Source organism: Rhamphochromis sp. 'chilingali', assembly GCF_963969265.1.
Source record: "Rhamphochromis sp. 'chilingali' genome assembly, chromosome: 9".
Classification (NCBI taxonomy): Eukaryota; Metazoa; Chordata; class Actinopteri; order Cichliformes; family Cichlidae; genus Rhamphochromis; species Rhamphochromis sp. 'chilingali'.
In genome coordinates this window covers 12,458,404-12,477,387 of record NC_137936.1, presented here as the reverse complement: position 1 = coordinate 12,477,387, position 18,984 = coordinate 12,458,404, and the positions used below count along the sequence as shown (strand labels likewise).

General features: G+C 38.5%; 1 protein-coding gene across 4 annotated transcripts in view; it reads left to right on the top strand.

Moving 5' to 3' along the window:
- slc2a9l2 (solute carrier family 2 member 9, like 2) overlaps positions 1-18,984 on the top strand; it is a 95,663-nt gene that overhangs the window by 50,143 nt on the left and 26,536 nt on the right. For all 4 annotated transcript variants that reach the window (XM_080891063.1, XM_080891061.1, XM_080891062.1 and 1 more), the window contains 2 exons: positions 10,796-10,897; positions 11,233-11,308. In XM_080891063.1, coding sequence (XP_080747189.1) covers positions 10,796-10,897; positions 11,233-11,308 — 178 coding nt within the window. The remainder of the gene's footprint in view (positions 1-10,795; positions 10,898-11,232; positions 11,309-18,984) is intronic.

Here is an 18,984-nt window from a genome sequence, read left to right as displayed (position 1 = left end):
GCCATGTCATTTCACTTGACATGCTTTTTAGTATTACTTCCTCTGGCAGTAAATCACTTTCTAAATGATGGAGCAGGGAGCACTTTGTTTGGGAAACGGCTTAATGAAGTAGTTAGTTTGTTGGAGCATCTCTCCTGGCAGCTTGTGGGCGGAGTTGTTAGTATTTGACATCATGTGATGATTTACTTGCAATAGTAACTTTGCATAATCACAGTTATGATCACATAAAGTCAAGTCAAGTCAAGTCAAGTTTATTTATAGAGCACATTTAAAAACAACCAAGGCTGACCAAAGTGCTGTACAGTAAATACAGATAAAAATACAATAGAACACAATTTCGTAAAACACCTCGCTGATCAAATAAAAAATAAATAAACAAATAAATTAAACCTTTCTAAAAGCCAATGAAAAGAGGTGAGTTTTAAGAGCAGTTTTAAAAGTTTCTAGGCTTTTGGAGAATCTGACGTGAGGAGGTAAACTGTTCCACAGTCTGGGTGCAGCCACAGCAAACGCCCTCTCTCCCTTTGTCTTTAATTTATACCTGGGAACATCTAAAAGCATCAGATCGGCTGACCTCAAAGATCTCCTGGGGCGATAAGTACTAAGGAGTTCTGACAGGTAAGAAGGTGCAGTGCCATTTAAAACCTTAAAAGCCAGCAGTAAGATTTTAAAATCAATCCTAAAAGCAACTGGGAGCCAGTGGAGAGAGCAGAGAACCGGAGTGATGTGGTCTCTTTTTTTTGAACCGGTCAACAGGCGAGCGGCAGCGTTCTGCACCAGTTGAAGGCGATGTAGACAGGAACGATCTAGGCCAGCATAGAGGGAATTACAGTAGTCCAGCCGTGAAGTAATAAAAGCATGGACCACTCTTTCTAGATCGTTCCTGCAAAGGTAAGACTTGACTTTGGCTAAAATCCGTAAATGATAAAAAGATCCCTTAACTACAGAGCTGATTTGTTTATCAAGTTTAAAAGCATTGTCAAAAATAACTCCAAGACTCTTAATGGAAGAAGTGCAATCGGAGGTTAGGGGTCCCAAAAAGTCAAGAGAGAAGTTGGGATCTTTAGGAAGCCCAAACACAATGACTTCAGTTTTGCTTTCATTAAGGTGTAAGAAGTTAAGAGTCATCCAAGTCTTAATGTCAGACAAGCAGGAGAGTAGCGGCTGCAAAGAAACATTGCAGTTCAACCTCAGAGGGAGGTAGATCTGAATATCATCGGCAAAGATGTGGAAGGACACATTATGTTTACGGAGCACATCGCCCAGAGGGAGCAAGTACAGAATAAACAACAGGGGGCCTAGTATGGACCCCTGAGGTACGCCACAGGTTAAAGGAGCTCTGGGAGATGACAGTTCACCAAGGTGAACAGAAAAACTCCTATTATTCAAATAGGACTGGAAAAACTTTAAGACAGTGCCCTTTAAACCGACACAATGTTGAAGGCGGGCTAGCAGTATGTTGTGATCTACAGTGTCGAAGGCTGCTGTCAGGTCCAAGGTTACTAAGACAGCAGCACAACCAGAGTCAACAGTTAAAAGCAAATCATTAAAAACTCTCAGTAGGGCGGTTTCTGTGCTATGCCGAGCTCTAAAACCAGACTGGAACTTCTCATAGAGATTGTTGTTGTCAAGAAATAGCTGGAGCTGCGTGAGGGCGGCTCGTTCCAGTACTTTGGACAGAAAAGGGAGGTTGGAAATGGGCCTATAGTTAGAGAGTAGGGATGGATCTAGATTAGGCTTTTTAAGGAGAGGTTGAACAACAGCGTGCTTGAAAGACATAAAACCCACTAATAAGACCATCTTACAGATATTCCACTGGAGACATGTTTCAGTCAGCAGCAAATGTTAGCGTAAAGCAGCATCAGTATACAGACATTATATTTTCAGGTTGTATGTCTGTCCCACACTGGAGGATTTACTAATTAGATTTTGGAGGTCAACAGTCAAAGCCACAGACACTTGTCAAAAACTCTAAACTTCAAAAAACTATTACGGTAAAACGTCTCAGAAATGTCAAGTAGGATACAATTATATTTTATGTAAGAATATTATTCACAACTTTGAGATACATATTTTCCAGAGAAGACAAAGCAGTGTTTGATGTATTGGACTTATGTTTGCCTCCTTGGTTCCCACGATAACTAACATAACTACTTGGATGAAAATCCTCTACAGTCAGTAACTGCCTGAAGTAAAAGGCTCTACCAGGTCTTTGATGCATCTCCCTTCAGTTTCTGCTTATTTGTGGCTCGCTCTTCTTTCTCATTTGTCTTCAGTAGCTGAAAATGATGCTCTATTGGGATGAGATCACGTGACTGACTTGGCCATTAGCAATATCCCATTTCTTTGCTTTGAGAATGTCTTGGGTTGCTTTTGCAGTATGCTTTGGCTCATTTGCACTGAGAAGCATTATTGATCAGTTATGGAGCTTTTGATATTTGTTTTGCTGTTTTTAGAAATAATGAGGTCATCATGCACTTCATTTGTCATCTTTGGTCTCTCAGACCTTTTTTATGGTGCTGAGCCGGCCAGTGCATTCGTTCTTTTTAAGAACATACAGATTGTTGAATTAGCCACTCCTAAAGTTTTTGCTCTCTGATGATTTATTTATTTTTTCAGCCAAATGATGGCCTCCCTCGCTTGCACTTTGCATCTTTTTGGACCTCATATTTAATGCGTTGAATCAACTTCTGATATGTCTGCTTCCATTGTCATGAAATTGGAAGGGAAAAGGTTTCACCTGGCCATGAAACTGCTTGTGCATCAGCCATCCTATTCATTTTAACCTTCTGAAAATGGTGACTTTGTATAAAAGCCAATATAACATTCAATGTAAAATTTTTCTAACCCTTGAATGAAAGCTGAAGGTCTGCACTTCAATCAGATCTTGTTTGTTTGATTTAAAATCCACTGTGATGGTGTGCAGAGGCAAAATTACAAAATGTGTCACTGTCCAACAGTTTAGGGACCAATCAGTAAAACTATTTTGCTGCAGTAGCAGTGATTCATGATGATGAAGGTACGCTATCGATCGAGATAACGTAACCATGTGTTACCCAATTCACACACAAAGCACAATGACAGGGTAAAAATATTTGATTTTTTATGACTGATACTAGAGCTGTATTACTGTCTCCTGAACAGTAGGAGCTGATCTACAGAGCAATACTCTCAGCTTCCCAGTGCAGGGTCCTGTTCTCACCTATGATCAGTCAGTCTTCTGGCCAGTAACCAAAGGTTATAAAGTTGGCCCAAAAAGAGTTTTCTTTTTGGGATCCGTGGACTCACTGACAGAGTAAGGAGCTTATACATAAAGCTGGAGCTCACAACTGAACAGCTGCTACTTCACACTGAGTGGGAATGCTAATGTGGTATAGACACCGGACTAGGACACTACCTGAGTTTCCAAGGGAGGTATTCTTGGCATGCTGAACTGGGTGGAGACCACAAAGCAGATCAAGTTTACATTATAGTGATTGTCTATCTCTTCTGGCACGGGAACACTCTGGGATCCCCAGGAATAGCTACAGGAAGTGTCCAAGGATTGGTCTAATTGCTGTTATCCTCTTGTTATTGAGATGCATTTGAAATGCCAAAAGAAATGAACAAAATGATCAATCAAATTTTAGTTGAAGGAGCTCTTTGCCCAAAAAGGGCTGCTATCTATTTCTGTGATTCCTGTAAGCATGAGCACAGATGATCTTTGATCTGCGGCAGTGAGGAGACCCCGCTGAGTGACTTAGCTGCCAGGTGACTGACTTCAAACACCAGCATGTACTCTTCAGATACCAGTTTTACCCCCAGCTCTGCAGTATCTCTTCATCAGGCACTGCTAACTCACCTCCAGCTGCCTTTACTGAACACCACCCTTCTTATGTGGCTGACAATAATGATCATCTGGCTGTTTTGCTAGCATGCACAACGTAGTCGGAAATGATCCAAATGAAGCCAGCGTAAGCTTCAGATTTATGACTGTGTATTAATCCAATAAATAACTTGTCATGAGTTGTGACTTTTTGGTAACGAATGACAGAATCCACAACTATCGTAGCTGACACGTCACTCATGCTGAAGCTCAACTTTTTGCACCACAGGCGATATGTTATGTTATAGTCATAAACTGTACAAACTTTGCTCTTTAGAACTATTCCAGTTGGTACAGTGGTACAGTTATTAGTATCTAGAGGGTTCTGGGTTTGAACCCAACTAACTGGCTGAGACCTTTCTGTCTGGAGTTTGCATGTTCTCCCTGTGCCTCTGTGGGTTCTGTCTGGACACACATTCATTTGTGTCTCTAAATTGGCTGTAAATTTGTGTTAGCTCTGCCATAGACTAGTGACCTGTTCAGGGTGTTCTCTGCCTCTGGCCCTGTGACAGATGGTTTAGGCTCCTGCCCACCTGTGTGCAATTGCAATGGAATTGGATAAGTGGTTATGAAAATGGATGGATGGACAATACTTCAAGCACTATCAGGCAAATGTAAATATACAAGCCTTTATTTGTACTCTGTAATAAATATAAGTAGCTGATGGTGCAAACTCAAGAGCTTTACAGACATGTTTTAATCGTTCGTTGGTGTTAAACATTGGTTGGATGTTCACAATAATTTGACATGTATTAAGAAAGATGAATTTCAATTTTGACTTTGTGAGTTTAAGATATTTATGATTTTTGAATTAAAGTCTACACCTTACCTTTTCTTCAATTTAGGTAGAAAACATTTTAAAGTTAGAATTTAATCCCTGTATTTAACACTATATGCTTCATAATATGAGAAATGAATGCACCTCGTGATGTAGCTCTGACTTTCATCCATTAACAAAGCTTTTCCTTTTACATAAAGCTGCCCACACACAATTAATTTCTTATACAAAGAGTTTTACATATGAAAAAGGCATGTGTTGCATGCCTCCAAATCCTGGTCCTTGCTTGTAAACACTAACAGATTAGTTGCAGTTTGCTGTTAATGAGTTTTGGGAAGCCCAGGCATCAAATGCACCCAGGAGAAATGTTCCTCATATTGCTTTATAGAAAAAAAATCAGATTTATTCAATGGTTTGTTAAATGTCACAATACTGCATTCTGAATTGCTTTTACCCATGCAGTACAATTCACTTTACACAGAAAAGGATACAGAGGTTTAAAATGAAAATGAGCTATTTATCATGAATGGCATTCCATTTTTTGCATGCTGTGCTTGTATTGCATCTTTTGCAATCACCAGCTAAAGTTTGGGATGTTAAAAAATTACAATAATGCACTGTGACCACAAAACAAAACATTTTAAACTGAATTAATGACTAAGAGAAACGAACATATAACAAGCTAACTATTATGATTTAAATCAAATGACCTATGCAGAGTTTAACGCTGTTTGATTAGCAGTTCCCCTTTGACAATGTCACTAGCTAATGCAATCCTTCTGTCCTCAGCTCATTAAGGCACTAGAATGCTTGTATTTGAGTATTTTTCTTCTTGAGCTATATATTAAAAAGCTCTTTTTATACTCGATTTTTCCACCGACAGGGCACATGGCAAGATGGAAAGAATCTACTGAAAGATTACAGTGAAATAGTTTAGAGACAAATAGTTCCTGAGAAATGTCAATGCAGCTTAGGTAGCTTAGGAAAAAAAGCATGCAAACAGACAAAACACAAACAAATTGAGAAAAGGTGCTCATCGAACCGAAAACACACGAGCTGGACACAAAAAGAAACCCATGACATAAATGAGGGGGCAACTTCAAGCAGTACAGATTGCAACAGATCTTATTTCCAGATGACAGAAAATGTAACGAACCTAGATGGGACTTGCTTGTCGTGCATATCAGAACAAATTGTTTTTGGGCAGAAAGAAAAGTTTCCTTGCAGATCTGGAAAAAAGGCTTTGTAACATGTCACTAATATTACAAAAGGATCTATTTTAACCCAAACCATGTTTTTAGCTCCCTTAAGATGCCTTTTGTTCTTACATGAGATATAAACACCTGGAATAAAATGAATGAAACACTCTGGAATGAAAGTCGTGCATGTTACTCATCCATCCAGCCAAATGTCTTTCCTACATGGACTTCATTACTCTTTATGCTACTTCTGCTGGCATCCTGAAGCCTTTATACTGGAAAGCCCAATTTCCAATTTAACAATTAAGCATCTATGTGTTCCAGTCACTACAGTCAGTTCTGTACTATTCATCAGCTACTGATGGACTCTTCTCTTTTCCTCCTCAATCTAGATCTAAATGTATCATTAAGCATTTTTACGATAACATGCTAAGCTTTATTGAAATAAATTTGTTATTCACAAACAAATCTACTGTAACTCCTTTAAGAAACCTGCCATGTTTACTAGTGACCTACTGGGCAATCGCCCTTTCATTGTGGCAGACTTGTCACTATAAGGCTGGTTAACATACAAGAGCCGAGGACTGCATGCCAACCCACATTATTTCATGCACATCTGGGCATGTCGTCACACATGTAACCCTTTGGCAAAACAAGCAAGTTATCCTGAAATAGCAAAATGGGTCTTCTGGTAGTGATGAAGCATTTGAATCTACAATAAAAGATCCAAACAGTAAAATGTGGATTTACTTTTAGCTGAGATTGTTTTTTAATGATCAATGATTTTCAGTGTTTATACAGACAGAATGGCCGGTGGGCCCTTAAGCTGTGGCCAGTTGTCTTGAATGGCTCATCTGCTTTTTGATGTGATGAAGAGTGGCATGACGTTTTAATCCTGCCAACCGTGACAGCTGAAGTTTCCATTCTGACCTCTGTCAAGCCTGCCAAGAAAGAGTATATTAGGTTGTGAGTATTATTCTGTTAGAGCTGTCATTTAATCCTGTTTAATCAGTACTTAAGTGTGTTATTTATAGGCACAAATACTCCTGACACAGAAACACATAATCATATTTGGTTTTGCTGCAAGTCATATGAAAATAAATACATATATTTATGACTCTCTATATAAATGTATCTTATTTTTAAGCTAGGAGCTGTATGATTAAGTCATTCTCAGAGTTACTGAGACATTATCATTAGCTAGAAGATCTTTTTATAAGTTTGTGAAGTTTGCTTATTAAAACTGAGCGTGACATGATATTAAGCCACATTAAAGCAGCAAAATAAAACGTAACTGTTCAAACTGCTTTATAGGAATGACACAATGAAAAAATGATGTCTGCCAGATCACGTCTGTGACAGTCATGATAAAAAGTGCACTGTCTTTCAATTCTTAGGTTTTACATGCAAAAATCATCTGGTCCAGATCGTAAGATAACTCACAAGATGTGACATATTATAGTATGACATTATTTACTTAATGAAGATTACACAAAAACACCTCATTTGATAGCTTGTAGAATCTAACCTCAGCAGCAGGACTTTACAGAAAGTTTTCACATATGCAGCCCTATAAAAAACGCAATGGTAGTTTTGATTTTTGTGAAGGAGACGCTCTCATGACTAATTGAGCGATGTCACTGACTAGCCAATCTTTGGCATGTAGTCTGTTGATGTCACATTTTTGAATCACCTCGTATCGCTTGGAACCCTGGTGGAGTAGGTACTAATAGAAAAGCGGCTTAAGTACACCCTTACTTCTTCCATGGGAATTAAGAAGGTAAGTAGCAGCTCTGTGCTGCTAATTAAATGCACTTGGTTAACTGATCATCAGTCAGCAAGTGTGAGCACTTTTGCAAAAGCTTTGACAGTTTGCTGCTTTGGAACATTTAGGTATATGTCAGTACAAGTACATGCAATGAAGAATGAATGAAGAAGCAATTGTTGCCGCCCATCAGTGTGGGAAGTGTCATAAGGCTGTTTCCATCAAGTGGAAAAGATTCAAGAACATTGCCAATTTTTCCAAGAGTGGATTCCCCAGCAAATTCACCCCCTGAAGCCACAGAAACCGAAACTATGTCTCTAGCTTTATAGGCCTCAGTTAGCATGTTGAATGTTTAAGTTCATGACAGTGCAATTAGAAAAAGACTGTTTGCAATGAGAAATCTGGTTGCTATGTAATTTTTTCTCTAAAAAGGACATACCAGCATGGCTTAAGTTTGCAAAATTGCATCTGTTTAGCCCTAATGCAGAGCTCCACGTTAAGCCAAAAAGAAATGCAGCATATCAGCACAAACACCTGACGCCAACTGTTAAGCATGGTGGTGGAAGGGTGTTTTGCAACCACATGACCTGGGCACATTGTTAAGTTGTTGAGGTGAACGTGAGCTCTGTCTACCAAAAGTATTTGAGGCCATCTGTCCAACAGCTTAGGAGACCTTAAGAGGGCTATGCATAAACAAATACCCACAAACATCAATGAATTTAAGCAACACTGTAAAGAGGAGTCAGCCAGAATTCACCCAAAACCATGTGACACTGATAAATTCATGCAGACAGTAATTACTTCAAATTATTGCTGCCAGAGGTTCTACAAGCTACTGAGTCATCGGGTGCACTTAATTTTTCACACATTGTTTCTAGATTGTGGCTTAAATATTCTTAAATAAATAATGACATTGTGAAATCTGTTGTGTTGTTGATCTGACGTTGTATTTACCTAAGTTTATGACCTGGAAGGGACTAGATGATTTTTAAATTGTCCTGATATGTAAACCCTTAAAATGATCAGGGGGTGTACTTTCTTTTTACCATCTTTGTACAGCACACAAAAGCTACAATAGACAAATGTGTGTTGTCACTTTGTGTCATATAAATATAAAATAAGGCTTATAAATATTCAGCTTCTCGCACCTTCAGAGGTCTTAATGAACTGGAGTTTTGCTGCTGTGTGCAAATCCGTGTGCCTCTGCAGTGTGGGTAGAGCCTAGAAGATTAATAGTTGGTGCCTACAGGGACTAGTAGGGTATGGACACTGTATTTACACACATGTACACATACATCCTAAGTGAACTGCAGTGCTTTTGGAGTCATTTACAAATGAAGACTGATATATTCTGCAACATGCTAATAGGAAACTGCTTAAAAAAGCAAAATTAAAGCCAGTGTATTCTTGGAACATAAAAAAAAAAATCTGTTTTCTTCTTAAGAAAGCTCAGCACCTCCCCTACACCATACATAAACACCCGCTATCTTTGCCTCTCAGTCTCAACTCAGAAGCCCCTTGGTATGGGAACAAATATTGTACAAATAACAGTGACCTTTTTGCACAACGTCATGAAGTCCCACTGGTTTTAAGAGGTAAGAGCAGTGCCATTTAATTCACACAGACTATGATGGAAGAAGGCCTGCAGCTGTGGCCTGCACTTGAATAGGGTCATGGCTCATGCTGCATCCATAATCTAGACGGACCCGGTCAAAGACCTACTGTGACAGAATCACTGATGAGCCACATGCAGTGTTATGGATGATGAAATCTGTATGTATATGTTACTGTATATATAGGCAGCACCTCAGACCATCCCATTTGTGATGGTAATTCTTGGATATAAGCCTTTGCTTCACTGAAGCAAATCACAGGGTGAACTGTGAAGTAAATCAGCATATCAGCAAGGTTTGAGGGATAGGACAACTTTGCAAAATGATGCCATCTAAATCAGTGATATGGTTACCCATGAGACCAGTAGGAGCCAATCAGATCTCATTTATCGGGAAAGTCAAATGTTCTTAAGGTCAGACAATGCAGAATCACTTTAAAGACTCTGGGAAGTCCTGTGATTGTAATGACTTCTGGTCTTTCAGGACACATTTGATTTGGACCTTTATAAAGTGAGTCAACCTATGCAAAGCTACAGTACCTTAAAAGATGCCCAGATGTTGTGCTGACCAACTGGCAAATTCCCTTACAGATATGTCGGCCAACTTTTTAAGCCAGGACCATAACCCTCACTCTGATAAACTGATGATCAGTGACCTTTAATGGCTTTACTAGACTTTACACTAGAACCATTAGCATTAACTATTTGTTTTTAATCTATCTCCTGCACTGATCAAGTAAAAATAAAATTCCAGAGGTCAGTACGCTACAAAAACTGGCTGTAATGAGCTCTGCCAACATAAAGAATGTGTCTCTAAATAATGAAAAGGTTTCAGCAGAGACATATCTCACTCTACATATAGCGTACACATATAATGTTCATATTTCATTTCATTTTGTTTGATTATTGATATCATGCTTGGCACAGTTGTTGTCGGGTTAGTTCTTTGTTGCACTGCAGCGTGTGACAATGAGAAGCTACACTTTAGCTATTAGCAGTGACTCATTGTCATTTTACCTGAATCCTTGAATCTCTCTCTTCCTAATTATGTTCCTCCATTAATTTTCTTACCACATTAATTTCACCCTTCTCATCACTTCGCCTATTCTCCACAGCTGGTGCTAGCAGCTGCAGCCTCCTGTCACTTGTGAGGCCTGGTTATTAGTTGTTTCTGGTACTACTGTTCACGGTGCAGCTGCTGCGATAGCTAACATGTTGGTTAATTTGACACATTATGCTTTTACTTCCTTTTTATAGTTTTCTCTCAGCTTTCCAGCTCCATCTTCTCACCACTTCTTCCACACTAAAGCTTTTCTAGACAGTGAAGGTAGGGGAGGGGCCGGTCATGTTAAGAGATGTGATTGGGCGGATGGGCTGCTTTCAGTGGTTGTATGGGCGGAGTGCAGTTAATTTTTTTTACAAATCATACAAGGAATGACAAATTCTAATAGTCATAAACTTTATCATGGTGGACCATTGGCATGTGGATCCCAGATCTATAAATTGGATAAAATTAACTCTGCAGCCAAAAATGATATACAAAACCCTGTTGTTTATTATGCTGTCTTTTCTCCAGGGCTTGGTGATAGAACGAATTGGCAGGAAGCCCCTTCTCATATTTGGTTTCTTTTCCATGGCCGTGTTCTTCAGCCTACTCACAGTTTTTCTTAATTTCCAGGTAAGCCACACTTCCTGTCCTTTATACTAGACATACAATATCTGAAGAGGCAACATAAAAATATATTCTGAGAAAACATGGATTTTAACACAGTTGCAAATCTCAAACTTCTAAAATTCATCAAAATTCTATAAATGTACATATATTTATATAAAAAAAATGCACTTTTATTATGAAACATTTTTTGCATCATTCAGTATCATTAAAATCTTGAACTGTAATTACTTATTAGCAAAACTTTTACAATGCAAAATATTTAAATACCACACAGTACAGCAGCTGTAATATATAACAAAATACTGATTATGTCACTTGCTCTCTCTGATTCCTTTCAGGATAGAGTGTCATGGATGCCCTACCTCAGTTACGTCTGCATACTCGCTGTGATTGCCTCCTTTTGCTCTGGACCAGGTAAAACTACTCACATATTCTGTTTCGATCAAAGTAAACACCCTGCAAGCAGATTAGCTCAATAATCTGTGTCTGTAATTCAGTGAAGTACTGTACCTGTTGTATAATCAATGTGACTTTCCCCAACTCCGGCCTGGAATGATTGGCATCGCAAAGTAAGCTCCTGTCATATATTAGCATACTAAAAAAGGAGCCATACAGTATACAGTGTATGTCATTGTCCTGCAAATGTGGCAGTGTCTACGGCAGGTCTTGTGCAAGTTTGACTTTAAGTTTCAAGGTGAAGCTATTCCTGTCATCACACATGCTCATCCTTGTGCAGTAATATCTCCAGGGAGCATTCACCCAGTAAAGTGTCTCAGTGTCTTTAGAATGAGACTGAAATTGCAGAGTAGGAGAAAATATCAAAAACCTGACACGCACACAACAGTAAGTGAAGCACATTTTATTGTTTTATTTTTTTCATACCAAAGTTCTTTAATAAAGAGGAAGAAAATGAGACAACCTTATGCTGAGACACAGACATAATGCACATAACAACACCATTTGAGTCAATCAATTCTTTTTAAGGTGCATTTTTGAGGTAATCACTGAGGAAAGGAAGATCGTTTGACTGCACAGTGATGATTTATAGCCTATTGAAACAAATGAAGCTTCTCACTACTGATGCCTGGTGAATGGCTTGAGAGTGGGGGTGGGGGTGGGGTTTCACCAGAGGGATGACCCCAGTAGTGATGTGAGCCTTCCAGTGGATAAATGAGCAGCCACACCTCCTCTTAAGTCACTTCACCATGGAAACCATGGCCCAGATATTTCAAAAACAAAGATTATATTTCTCCATAAGAGCAGAGGGAGATTTTCCTGTTTGATAATGACAAAAGGCAGAGCTGTAGCTTTTATTTTTGTTTATTGTTTATTTTCTCTTTTTAGCTTCCCCTTTCATTGAATTATAATTTTATTTCTTCAAATATATGATTTTTTTCTTAATCTTGGAATCTTTGAATCTTGAAAGCCTTCTTTCTTGTCTCTCTGTCTCTTGAAGCTGCTTTCTTGGTATTGTTTTTTATATCTGAATGTTTCTTTCTTTCATTTTCCTCTTTTTCCAATTTGCAGTTTGATAAGGCCAGCATTCAAAATGCTTTGTCAAATGTCATTTTCATTTTCTAATGCTAATGCTAATGCTTTGCGTTGTACTTGTAAGAGAACAAAAACTAAACCTTTTTAAAAAAATGAATCTTTTATTCAAATCTTTCTTTTTCTGATCCTGATTGTCCCGGATGAGCTTATTACTTTCCAAATTTGGTTGTGTTTTACTTCACTTCATTTCTTAGTTTTCTGTATTTTAGCACTATGAACTAGTATTTGAAATATAATCAGTGCAGCTGTCACAGTTGCAACAAATTCACAGATTTTTTTTCTTTAACCAAAATAATGTCTTGGCTCATAGGAAATCATCAGATACAGATTTGAGTTAGTCCTTGTTTGCATTGGTGTATCTTGTGCCTTTGTAGCATCTTGTATGAAGCTCACCTGGACTGTAGTTTAGTCGTTATCGCTCTCTCACCCTGTCCTTTTTGCCATTCTGCTAAACAGAGCAATAAAAGAGATAAATAATCTCTCTGTGCTTCTTCATATGACTGTCGCAGACAGTTATCCAGCTTTCACAGTGTCAACGTAACATTCAAAACATGCAGGAATGACACACTTTGGGCGCTTGTACAGTACTTGTTAGGGTTTAGTGGTGCGATGGGATATTTTAGAGGAAGCTGAATGAGCCTCAGACAGCGCAGTTACTCAGTGTGAGATCAGGGGAGTGACTTTATTGGATTCCCTGTTTGCACTGTCCTAGAAAGTGCTGTCACAAGGACTAATAGCCAATTTGGCATAGGCTTCAGTTTCTTCACTGTGTCTCAGGGTTCACCTTTAGAAGAACAAAATTTGGCAGACATATTTGATGGCTTTTAAGTTCACTTCCATCACTCATGGAGATTTTTATAGACGACATTAGAATAGATTAAAACTGTGATCGGTGGAAGGTTAATTTACTGCTAGCAGTTGCCCTCTGCAGCAGTCTTGTTACATGGGAGAATGCAACAGAATAGACTTAACTGGGTTTTGTAGCAGTACACTCAAACAACACTGTGACACCCTTTGGTTATTACAGTCCACCACATAAATAATTATATTTTTTGTTAATTGAATATTGGTATGTTTTATCGTTTAAAATAGTGATGTATCTAAAACAATAGCTCAGCGCTGGTTTAGTTAATGCTCTGTAAAAATATCATGTTTTCATAGTGTGGTTGCTTATGGAACTAAAACATATTCCCTCAACTGGATATTAGTGCTGTCAAATAGAAAACGATGGACTGGAAGATGGAAAAAGGGCAAAGTGTAAAACTGCAGTCAAGTGAAAATGTTAATTACATTTATAAGTTATAATGTAAGTAACATTTTTAATTATAACCAGTTGTTTATTAATGCTAAACTCTCATGAAATCTGGCCAAGCATGTATCCATATGGCACCACTGCAGTAAATTACTGGCGCCAATAAAATAGATGTAACAGGAGGTCGTCAATTAAAGAAAGGAAAGGACGAAGCTTTGATTAGCTCGCATCAAATTATTACCACCGCTCTGTGTGACAGCGTTCTACATTTTACAGCATTTAAAATGTTTCTTTAGGGTAACTTATAAAAATTAATTAGCTGTAATTACTGTACATGGCAGCAAAATTAAGACATACAGAGATAATAAAATGATATGTTATGTGTCAGTATATAATACATAATTATCTTGTCCTTACCAAAGGTAAAATTATTCAGTGACAAACTCACACGACCAGCAACACGAGACACTGTTTCATTATGTGTCGAATAAAAACTAAGCCACAATGCAGAATGTGTGAAAATAGTACACCACATGATTGTCACTGTAGAACCACCTTTAGCAGCAATAAGCCGAAGTAATCATTTTCTGTATGAACTCATCAGTCTCTCATTGGTCAACTGTTCTTTACAGTGTTGTTTCAGTTCATTCAGGTTCTGTCCTGTTCCATGACTCAAAAGTCTTGTTGTTTTTATGTTGCCTTGATACATAAAACCTTGGGTCTGAAAGAAGGCCTACTTTCTTTTTTATTGTGATTGTGTTGCTCTATGAATTTGGCATTTTGTCCTCAAACTTTATAACAATCCTTGAACAATACAGGTGATAATTAAATATTTGATTCTGGCTTCTTTTTTATCAAGAATAACTGTAACATATTTTCGGGAGAGGACAGGACAACAACAAAATGTGCAGATTCAGTCTGAACTGAAACTTAGTTACAGATTTTACAAAGTCCTCCAACACCTGCTCATTACAGCAAACACATATGTCCACACACCTTGTTTGGTACAAACTACTGAATGTGCTGTTTTTGACATATTACTTCTAATAGTGACAGACAGCTGTCGAAGCTTCAGGAAGAAAAAAAAATATGCACATTTTTCACACGTAGACAGATGTTCAGATGATTGACAGGTGAAACTGCTGTCTGTTGAGCAAATCCATTCTTGTGGTGTACACTGAAGCTGTTGTGGAGCATCCTTGATGCAGATATGTCTAGTCAAGATTTACTGGGTCTTTTCATAGCTGCAGGCTGTATATTGAATCACTGTATACGTTCATGAAGCTAATGATTTGTGCAGCTGTCACCATAGGGACAGCGATTATACATTGAAGTGCAAGGGTACTGAAATAGAAGCATTCGAGTACTGCAGTATAGCTCCACACCACTCCTTTTTTAAATTTCTTCTAGCAGGCTGACACTCTCACCTCAACTGGAAATTGCTGATTCTCTCTTTTTGTCGCCCGTGTTGAGTGTTGAGCCCATGTCAGAAACCACTCCTGAGCTGTTTCTAAACCCATTTAACTGTGCCTCCTATTTTTGTAAACGAATAATACTGCATAGTCTATAACAAACTTACGCCGCATCCCATCACTCCTTCCATCCCTACACTCTGCATGGAGAACAAGTTGAGAGCTGTCATTTCGAAGCAGAAGCAAGTCAATAAATAGTATCTTCCTAAAATATATCTTTATTTTATAGAGTCCTGGGATTGCAATTCCTTTTATCTTGCCAAAAAGTAAATAGCTTTAATGCTGTTGTCACTGTTTCCTGTGGGACAGCAGAGATAAATGCAACCCCAAAGTGTAGTGAAGTGTTTGTTAGTTTGGAATATTGTCTTTTCCCCCACGGCACTGGTGTTTCTTTCAGTGGTTGTGACATATTCTTCATTATTTTTCATTTATGTGGGTACTTATGTTATACGTCATGAATCTAAAGGGATATGATTTGAGTGGTAGTGCCGAATTGTAAATCCACATAATAAATATCCTGTGAATCTTGGGTTCAAATCCAAATCCAGTTTATTTATATAGCACGTTTAAAAACAAAACGTTTGCCCAAAGTGTTGTACAGAAACACAGGTTGGATCCAACTCATTAATGATCTTTGTGGGTCTAAGCCAGGGGTGGGCAACTCCAGGCCTCGAGGGCCGGTGTCCTGCAGGTTTTAGATGTGTCCTTGAACCAACACAGCTAATTTAAATGGCTAAATGACCTCCTCAACATGTCCTTAAGTTCTCCAGAGGCTGGTAATGAACTAATCATGTGATTCAGGTGTGTTGACCCAGGGTCATATCTAAATCCTGTGGGACACCGGCCCTCGAGGCCTGGACTTGCCCACCCCTGGTCTAGGCCAATACTTTATTTTCACAAAACCTTCTAAAATTAATTATTACTTTTACGTAATTAATTTTAAATGAGCTCTACTGGATTTGTAGTACTAAACAGTATAACAGATATCTCATTCCAACCCGATGTCACGACAAAGCCTGAAACAGACCACTGTGTCCATTTCAGGCTTTGCCTGTCCAAAATGTGAAATGGACACGCAAGCAGAAGTTGTAGGAACAGCAGAGGGTAATATTTTATTTTGAGCCAACATGAAAATAATCACAGGAAAGCATTTAAACAGACATAACACATTTACATGTATGTACATATAAACATATATACATATAAACCGCCTAGCTTAATTGATTCTGACAATTTACAGACCCTGGGATGTACTTCATAAGTTTTTTGCTCACTACCAACTTTATGGCTTTAAATATATTATCTGCCCCTATTTGTAATGCAATTTCTGCATGGGTGTCCATTTCACATTTTGGAGAGGCAAAGCAAAATGTGAAATAGACCTGCTGGTCCACTGTGTCCATTTCACGTTTTGTCGTGGGTTGCTCAATCGAGGGAGGAATATCCTCAGCTTGCATCCTGCTGAATATTCACTGCAGCGACGCCTGCTTCATGGGCCTGCAGCTCTTTGTGATAGCACTGACTCAGTTGCATGTGAAGTGTTGCTCCACAGCACGAATCACTTGGCTTTAATTTAAATCTAAACTGTAGAGTTGTCGTATCTCATATGATTTTTTTTGTGCATTTTTTTTTCTTTAAGGAGATAATTTGCTCAGCTGTAGCAAAAATCAATCAGCTAGTGGAGCCTCTGTGCATTTTGATTCGTCAGTGCAGCACCTTGAAGGCAACATCCAAAGTTTGGATGCATTGGCCAAAATAGCTGTCTTCCTGCTTACTGTGAAATAAATTTGCCACTTTTTGGAGTCAGCCCTAACGTCTGACAGAAATTATTGAAAGTTTAGTACCAAATTATTTTAATGTGACAGAAACTCATCCATTTTCTTAACTGCTTATCCAAATCAAGATTGCGGGGTAGGGCTGGAAGCGATTCCAGCTGTCATTTGATAAGATGTGGGGTGAATATTGGACAGGTCCCCAGTCTATCGCAAGGCTGAAACAGACAGATGTACTCACATTCACACCTACAGTACAACCAATTTAGGCTCACCTATTAATGTAATAAGCATGTCTGTGGAGTATCTGGAGAGAATCCATACAGGCACATGGTGAACGTGGAATTTGAATCTGTTGGATTCAAACTGAGCCCCCCTGCAAACCCAGCCTGCAGACAGAGGTTTCTCCTGCTCTGTAAACAGTTTCAAATCTAATTTGGAAGAAGTTCTTGAAATCAATATTTTAAGCACGTGCTCATTTCACAGCTGAACAATTAAATCAGTTTATGCTGGTGAGTCACTTCTCATGTAAAGCGGGGATTATTCTGCCGCCGAGGATAAAAATAAGCATTTCACAGTCAAGCTGTCACCGTTTGCACCTAGATGTGTGCATTGTTATTTTGGTCGGTTTGTTGTGTAACTTTGCAGCTTTTCTTTCATATTGCACTATTGACATACCACTGAGAGACGAGCATGTACAAGAAACAAACCCATATTGTCAAACTAAGCACTTTGTGTATGGTACAAACTCATCTCTCATCCTCTTTATTTCTCCCTGTCTCAGTTCCCTGATGACTTCTCTTTAGTGAACAGCCTGGAGATGAAGTTTGTGATCTAACAAATAAAAGTTCTTCTAATCCTCAACAATAGAGCACAAGGGCAAGGGATCAATGCAGGCTGAACTCACAGAAAGTGTTGCCACTATAAACTTGTCACTTTGAGGAAATGGCAGAATTGATCTCTAGAGGAGAAGACGCTAACAAAGCGCTTTAAAAAAAAAAGGACTGTGGTGGGCAGAGTCAGTTAAACAGAATTAAAAATAAGCATGTGGCTATTCTTTGAGCTTAGTTATCTTCAGAAGAAGAACTCATTTATTTTACTCTTGATTAGGGATGGTGCTGTTTTTTTTTTGTTTTTTTTTAGCTTTTTCACAGGGAAGCATTGTAATTGAACACTGGAATTACTAAAATGTTCAGTAAGGAGAAAGTTTTAAAAAGCTCCTCCCAGTCATGGCTGTGAGCTGCTGCAAACAAACATTTTACAACTTTGACAAGTTTTTCTTTCTAGTAATGTGTTACTTTCATGCAGTCAACTTTTTGCTGGTTGGTTACATGTAACTGCGATCTTGTCCTGCTCCTGACCAGTGACCATCCGCTTACTATTTTAATGTATTTTAATGACGCTAATCAGAAGTAATAATGATATAATCATTTTACCTCTCATCCATAAAAGGTTGATGACCTATAGCTGTCCCCCTGCCAGGCCAGCATGCGACAAGTTTGTGAATACAATAGCTTGAGCAGAAGGCAGTAACAATTTTGCAAATGAATACTATAAATGCATCTACTAAAAGTCTCGGAAGAGTGAGAATCCCAGTGACCTTGACCTCAAAGTCAGAGGGCAACTTTTTAAAAAATCTTCTAGGATTTTCTAATTTAAACCAAATGTACATCTACTAGAAGGCTGAGTGGTAGCACTGGCCCGTGAGAGTTTGAGAACATTCATTATAGGTAGGTGGCTGAAGAAAACTTTTAATTAGATTGTAGCATATTGTGCTCACTTTACACAAACATAATCCAGTGGAGAGTCCTTGAATCCTTTTGTTCCCCAAATCAGCTGACCACATTGATGGCACACAGTGATTTCTTTCAACATTAACATATTAATATTGATCACGTTGCTCCTTTGACATTTTATCTGTTGGTCAGAATGGAAGTATTCAATCATTGCAGGAGCAAGTAAACAAACCCACGTGTTCTAGGAGAGTTTTCTTTGTGGGATAAAATGCAAATGACATTCTTTTGTGCACTACAGTGCAAATCT